We start from the raw sequence: 7,588 nt of genomic DNA on the forward strand, positions 1-7,588 counted from the left end.
CATGGTTTAATTAAAGCCGATGCACGGTGCTCTGTCCAGTTCTTATAATAAACACACCCATGGAAAATACGCATAAAAAGATTATCTGATGCTTCCCGGGTTAAATTTACGTATAATCTTACGTATGTAAACGATTTTTAACTGAACACAAAGCGCAGACAACAGTGTTTGCGTCATCCCTGCGCAGCGCTGATCCGCGTGAAGTCAGCGCATGACTACACACCGGAAGTGTGGCGACGCTGTCCGAACTGCAGTGTCAGTGTCGGAGAAGCAGCTCGGCGTCTGCGTTCGTGTCTGTTTTTCTTTACATTTGGACTCGTTCTCAGATTATAATCCCTGAGAGAAACAAACGTGAGTATGTGTATAATCTGTGAAAGTCGGCGTTTGTAGCTGACAGTGTTTAATGTGTCTTTAAACACGCGGACGTTTGTTTTTCCTGCCCTGACTTTGACCACGTGTTGCTGATTTTGTATTTTTTATTTTTGCTGTGTTGACACGAAATCGTTAAAAAAAACTTAAAGTCATTGTTATTTGAATAAAAATACAGTTTAAAGTTATAGTTTGACTGGTTTGCCAGTTTATATATAGTGACTCAACACTTTTTAAAAAACTCCTTTTAGAAGAGGTTTTTCTAAAAAACACTAACGTGTGTTTATTATTATTATTATTATTATTATTATTATTCCCCATTAATCCTAATTTATAGAGAAATCATGTGTTAAGTAATTAAGTTTATTCACCAAAATAATTTATTTATTGGATTAAATTCAACCAAATAAAAAAAAAGATAAAAGAACTAGATCGAAACTTGTATAGTTCTCGTTGTGAAGTCCAGATGATGAAGTTCTCTAATCCTGGTGAGGTCCTCACAAAGGCACCATGTCTCTGATCTCCTCCTCATAAATACAAATACATCTTCAATGAGGCTTTGTTTGCAAGTAGTCACACATACACAGGACAAAATAAAAGTAGAATTATGTCAAAAATAACAAACACAAACGCACAAAAGTGTCAGGTCAAACAGTGTTCAGCAAACATGTATTTTGTGCACTTATTGCACGTATTGTTTTACTCATTATAAAGTATAAATTGTCATGTTGACGCCTCCTTCTGTCTGTTTTATGGCGCAGTATAACCAGGATGGCTGATCGGGGCTCAGGGGACTCCGGTGGTCAGCGAGTGCCGGGTCCTGGAGGGACCAGCGCTGGACTCCTGATGGGCCGCAGACCGCCGTCCTCTGTGGCTCCACGTCTGCCCTCTATGAGGTCACGGGACCTCACGCTGGGGGGGGTGAAAAAGGTAAATGAGTAGATTATATCATCTTATAAATAAAGATATAAAGAGCTGACGCTTTAAATAACCCTGCTTTTGTGTGTGTGTGTGTGTTTTTGTTTCTTTTTTAGAAAACATTCACACCCAACATCATCGGCCGAAAAGCTAAAGAAGAGTAAGTGACGTCCGTACAATTTCTCCACATTTGCATTTATTTCTCACCAACATCTTGTATTTATGTTGCAGTTGGAGCTCTGTGTTTCAGAAAATCAGTGATTTGAGCAATGTATACAAAACAGTGCCATCTCAGTACATGCATGAGTAAAACTAGTAAAATATATCGCGAATAACACAAGGCAGCATAAAAGTACCTTCTAAACTGCTTATTGTTCATTTAAAATATTTATGGCAGTGGAAACAGAAGACTTATTTAACTTGTTCTCCAGCAGATCCCTATTCTCAGCGGGGCTTAAAGTCTCGACTCTCGCCGATCCACGTTCAAAAATGCCGACTCATGCTCCCTGAGCCGCTATGGTGACAGCATGTGCTGTTTGTGACATACTGTTGTGTGTATATATTATATAAGTATTATATTACAGTGTTAAAATGGCAAAATCAGCCAAAAGTAAAGGTTAAAAAAAGTAAACATGCCTTTTAACATCTATGGATGTACAATACAGAAGAATATTAACATTAAGGTGGTTAAAATAGAATACTATATGCAGTATAGACAGTGAGAAACTACAATATTTATAGCGTGGACTTTATTTATCATATGTATAGTGTAAAAGGAATTAAAGGTTTAAGATTGTATGTGTTAAAAAGGGATAAATGAATTAAAAAATAAGAAAATATATATAACGTTACCGTACCTGTGTACTGTGTATGTGTGCCTCTGTTTTTAAAGGTTAAGCGTTACTTTTGAGACTCATTTTAACAATCCGGAGTCACGTAAACATGACGTCACGCGCATCTTTTTCCAGTCAGTCGTCATGGAAACAGCGTCATGCCTTAACGCATGTTACCGCATGACACGTTTCCATGACAACCGACCGGAAAAAGACGCGAGTAACGTAGTAGTTTACGTGCCGCGACACCGGAATCCAGGCACCGTTTACCAGTTAGCTCCGTTTAGCTCTGCATTAGCGCCATTAGCGTCCCTACAGTGGAACTGTAGCGGTCTGTTTATTCAACGAAAAGAGCAGCGCTAACAAATAACATTAGCGTACCTATGAATCACGTAAACATGACGTTACGCACGACTTTTTCCGGTCTGTCGTCATGGAAACGCCTCAATGCTTTAGCGTTAACGCACGTTAACGTACCCAGCACTAAACAGAAATTTGAGGGCAAGATATTTAAGAGAGAAAATCTTTAAATTAATGGTTTAGGAAAGGAAGTGTTTATAATAATAATAATAATAAAAAGCACAAAGCTTAATATTAGATGTTATCTTTTCTCGGTCACGTCAGAACCAAAGCTGAAGGCGGTCAAAGGCGAGAGAGGAGGGACGATCGAGGTCGAGGCCGTGGAGAGCGAGGCAGGGGCAGAGGTCGTCCAGAGGTCATCCAGTCTCACTCTATATTTGAGCAGGGGCCGGCGGAGATGACAGTGAAGAAGAGAGGTAGAAGATCATCATCTGCTGCTCCTGCAGTCATGTTCTCTCTGTGTGTGTGTTTGTGTGTGTGTGTGTGAAGCTTTGTCTGAGTGACCTTTAACCTTTGTCTTTGAACTCAGGAGGTTACGAGAGCGAGCGCGAGGCTGCGGCTGTGGGACCCTCGCCCATCATTAATATTAAGAAAGAGAAGAGGGAGACGGAGGAAGAGACCAAAGAGATCCTGCGCAGTCTGGACAGAGAAAACGTGAGAACTCTGCCCTGCCATGTTTTACATGTTACCCTGATTCAGATGAAACATTCAATTTTAGCATCTTCATTTTAAAAAATTTTTTTTTTTTTTTTTTTTACCAAGGTTGAAACATTAATTTAAAATAAAAATAATAAAATAAACTATATATATATATATATATATGTACATATATTTAATCTATTTTTTAAGAAGACAAAAGTTGAAACATTCAATTTTTTGGAAAAAAAACATTGACAAAAGTTCAAATATAACTTTAAAAAATTTTTTTGACAAAAGTTGATATATAACTTTATAGAAAATTGACAAAAGTTGAAATATACCGTAAAAAAGTTTTCTTGACAAAAGTTGTAATATAACTTTCAATTTTTTTGACAAAGGTTGAAATATAACTAACAAAAATTGGCAAAAGTTGAAATATAACTTTTAAAAAAAATTGACAAAAGTTGACATTTTAACTTTTAAAAGAATTGACAAAAGTTGAAATATAACTTTAAAAAGAAAATTGGACAAAAGTTGAAAGATAACTTTTAAAAAAATTGACAAAGGTTGAAATATAACTTCAACATTTTTTTTTTGACAAAAGTTGAAAGATAACTTTAAAAAAAACGTTTTTGACAAAAGCTTAAATATAACTTTAAAAAATGACAAAGGTTGGGTATCAGGCTTGTGCAGAGCTCGATGATGACGGTTATTTGAATCATGTGTTTTTGTAGCAGGGTAACATCTAAAACACGGCAGGGCTGTGTTCCCTGAGGACCAGGGTTGTGAAACACTGCTGTAGATAATGACGTATGAATCTCTCCTGTTTCTCTCAGTTTGTCAACGACCCCTTCCTGAGGAGCGAGAGGCGGAGCTGCCCCGTCCAGCTTCCCCTCGCCGTGTCGGGCTGGGGCTTCACCGAGGAATTCAGTAAAGAAGAAGAAGAAGAAGTTAAAGACGAGAAAATGGAGGAGGAGGATTGTGAAGTCACAGAGTCCACGGTCAAAGGTAACTGCAGAAATAAAGATAATATTCACATTTAAGAAGCTGAACAATCAGAGAAACTTATTTAATCATCGAGTCATTGATTCCGCCCTAAAAAGAAAACTGTCCAGCAGGGGGCAGAAGAAACAGCATCATAGTGCAAACGAAATGGTTTAAGCTATGCCTAGCTTCTATTTAGCATCCGGTTTAGCAGCTAGTTAGCTGCTGTAATACATTTTGATTTAATAGTTCAATTCGTTCAACTCTTAACACCAAATATCCACCTCATAATATCATCGAAACGTGGTTTTAAATACAGCTGCACTGAATAAATAATTATTAAACGATGACTAAAGTAATCGTCAACTATTTTGATAAGTTTTTGGATTTTTCTGCTTCTTAAATGTGAATATTTCCTGTTTTGTTTTGCTCTCGACCAAACAAATATTCAATTAATAGTTAGTTGTCGCTCTCGTCTCAAATGTGTAGCTCCAATCAGTAGCCCTGCAGTAAGTCGTGTGATATGTGCCTGTGATTGAGGAATAACCTTAATATTCAACTGTATTATGCTACAATATATTATTTCTTAGTTTAGTAACCTTAATATTAATAAAATGTTCCTTGCCCTTTGTCGTCAGTCAAAGAGGAGCCGGTGGAAATCGACATAAAGAAAACGGAGGGAGCTTTCAAACCTCCTCCTCTCCCTGAGCCTGACGTTCTCTCTGACCTCCTGCATGGATGGAGCATCAGTAAAGGGGAGGAGCTCTTCTTCATCCAGCTGCCTGATTCGCTGCCCGGTCAACCCCCCACGCAGGAGCACAGGCCGGTGAAGACGGAGGTGCAGTCTGAGGACGGACAGGCCGTGCTGCTGAAGACAGAGACTCAGGTACAGGATAGTTTAGATCAGGGGTTCTCAAAGTTTTGATACCCGAGGGCCAATTTAGGAACCCAACATTGGACTGAGGGCCGCCAAAGGAAAAAAAAGCAGAAAGAAATCCCATTTGTAATAATTTTAATGACCAGATTGCAGTTCTACAGTTTAGCGTTAACTAATATAATAACACTTTATAATAACTGGGTAATTACCCAGTATTTTGGCCATTGTTCTTGCCTTCTAATTACAGGTTAATACAAAGTAACACATTCCTGTTACCATATATTTACTGGGTAAATAGCTAGTAATTGGGGGCTGTAGCTACCTGCTTATTACCAGCTTATAACCCAATAATACACTAAAATTCACCATATAGAAAAACCCAGTATTTTTGTTTACACTTATTGGTCTGTATCCAGTAATGTCCAATAAACATTTAACAAGCTTAGTACAGGGTATCCGCGGGGTCTTAAAAAGTCTTAAATCCAATAATTTTAATTTAAGGCCTTCAATGTTTTAAATTTTGCTAAATCTAATAAAAAGGTCTTAAATACAATTTTGAAAGGTCTAAAAAATCTATTAACGTTACTTTTATTTAAAATGTGCATAAACTTCAGTCTCGCTTTGAAATGTTTCTATTTCTGAGGACGCGATAACAACAATAACTACAACACGGAACTAAAGTAGGTCACCTGTGCTGCCCGGGGAGAATTTATCAAGCACCACTAGCTAGTGTGCTGTGCGCTCCGCAGTCTGTTATGGCTTAGCATAGCGGCGGAGAAAACTTAACGTAAGCGCACAGCTAAGCCGAATTGCAAGTTCAACGATTTTTGGCTCTTTTTTGCCAGTATGGATTTGAAATGGGTCTTAAATTGTATTCATTATGGTCTTAAAAAAGTCTTAAAAAGTCTTAAATTTGACTTGTTAAAACCTGCAGAGACCCTGTAGTAGCTTCTGGATTAAAACTATCAACTGTAATTCACTGCGGGCTGGCGGGCCGCCATTGGCCCCCGGGCCGCACTTTGAGAACCAACGGTTTAGATGTTTCCTGTCTGTCTGTGGGTTTTAAATTCACCGTGATGCTGACATGATCTTTGAAACAGGAAGAGGAAGCCGAGGAGAACGGCTGTCACCTCAAAGACCTGCGCGAGGGTCTGGTTGGAAAGATGCTGGTGAGGAAGTCCGGACGAGTGCAGCTGGTCCTGGGTCAGGTGACGCTCGACGTGTCTCTGGGAGCGACGTGTTCTTTCTTTCAGGTGCGACGCTCGGCCGTTACTGCGCTCACCGGGTCTTTTAGCTGGTTAAAATAAAGGTGAAATAAAAACACGTTTATTTGTTTGTCTTACAGGAGCTCGTCTCTGTCGGCGCGGAGGATAGAACGGGCGACCTGACCGTGTTGGGAAACATCAAACACAAAATGGTTTGCTCCCCGGATTTCGAGGCTCTTCTGGAAAGCAGCGCTTGACGCTCGCGACAGCAGCGCGACCTCTGACCTCTGACCTCTGGAGGCCGTGACACACGGAGGCACTTTAGTGTCGTCGTGGTTGACCTGATACTCACTCACCGTTACTGTAGACTCTCTAGCTTTAATGACCTACGGCACTTACAGCATCTATAATGGTGCGTTCCATTTTAGTCGGAACTGGAAACGACTGCGCAAAATCTATCTATCCATCTATTATCTCGGGCTAGCCATTGTTAGCAATACCACTAATAATAGCTTAATTTTGCACCATGAATACATTTATATTGTGAAACAAACGCTCTTATTTTGAAATGACCGGCCCCCTACTGACCAAATTAGCACGTTTACAGATAAAACAATGAAACCGCACTGTGATTTACGACGTATTTAACATGAAACTAATATGACAAAAGCGTCAGTTGGATTATTACCGACTACAACTGGAACGCACCATCTGTAGCTCCTTTTTTTTTTTTTTTCTATCATGGGAAACATGGATATGAATTCAGGGTTCAAAGGTCGAGCCGTGTGCCATATTTCAAATACTGTATTAATTTCTCCGTCAGAAACGATGCAAACAGACTGTACATGAATGTAAATGTGTGAATAAAGAAGTTGTTTTTTTATTTATGTTGCTGTGAAAAAAAAAAGTGGCTGTGTCATCTTTATTTCGAAATCAAAATAAATAAAGTGTCACATCTGAACAGAAAACCATGTGTTTTGTTGTGCTATTTGAATTATTACACTTGCAATTATATTGTTTTGTTCCTATTATTCCCTTATTTGTTTGGTTTCCTTTGATTTTAATATTCTGCATATATTGTTAAGAACCTAGTAGGATTTTCTAGGATTCTTTTATATATTTATTCATTCATTTATTTATTTTACTTTGTGAAATGTTGCAAATGCCTAAATTTTTATTATTATTTATTATTATGCATGAAGTCAGACATGTTGGATTTCCTGTTGCATTTTTTTTGCAATTAGCATAATGTTTTTAAAGCCCTTAGGAGTTAGATTCCCACAAAATTTGGGCACACAGAGAATTAACTTTTTCTGTGCCACGAACTGATCAAACATCAACAAATAAAGAAAATGCTAAAAGTAAAGAATAAGCTAATAAAGGGGGCATCCGGATTTGAACCG

At 38.5% G+C, this 7,588-nt stretch overlaps 1 protein-coding gene across 1 annotated transcript; it reads left to right on the forward strand.

Moving 5' to 3' along the window:
• The first annotated feature begins 234 nt into the window (after window positions 1-234).
• Window positions 235-7,073, forward strand: polr3d (polymerase (RNA) III (DNA directed) polypeptide D). The gene is made up of 9 exons (XM_083905239.1): window positions 235-351; window positions 1,131-1,299; window positions 1,404-1,447; window positions 2,745-2,896; window positions 3,010-3,134; window positions 3,956-4,127; window positions 4,742-4,989; window positions 6,081-6,233; window positions 6,326-7,073. The coding sequence occupies exons 2-9, from the start codon at window positions 1,141-1,143 to the stop codon at window positions 6,440-6,442; spliced, it is 1,170 nt and encodes a 389-aa protein (XP_083761365.1). The 5' UTR covers window positions 235-351; window positions 1,131-1,140; the 3' UTR covers window positions 6,443-7,073.
• The last annotated feature ends 515 nt before the right edge of the window (window positions 7,074-7,588 follow it).

Source organism: Microchirus variegatus, assembly GCF_963457635.1.
Source record: "Microchirus variegatus genome assembly, chromosome: 18".
NCBI lineage: Eukaryota > Metazoa > Chordata > Actinopteri > Pleuronectiformes > Soleidae > Microchirus > Microchirus variegatus.

What these genes read in the sequence shown, in the direction of transcription:
- polr3d (XM_083905239.1), top strand. Translation starts at nt 1,141, where the DNA reads ATGGCTGATCGGGGCTCAGGGGACTCCGGTGGTCAGCGAGTGCCGGGT. An exon ending in CGCTGGGGGGGGTGAAAAAG is followed by an intron (nt 1,300 to 1,403) that starts GTAAATGAGTAG and finishes TTTCTTTTTTAG; the next exon opens with AAAACATTCACACCCAACAT. An exon ending in CGACGTGTTCTTTCTTTCAG is followed by an intron (nt 6,234 to 6,325) that starts GTGCGACGCTCG and finishes TTTGTCTTACAG; the next exon opens with GAGCTCGTCTCTGTCGGCGC.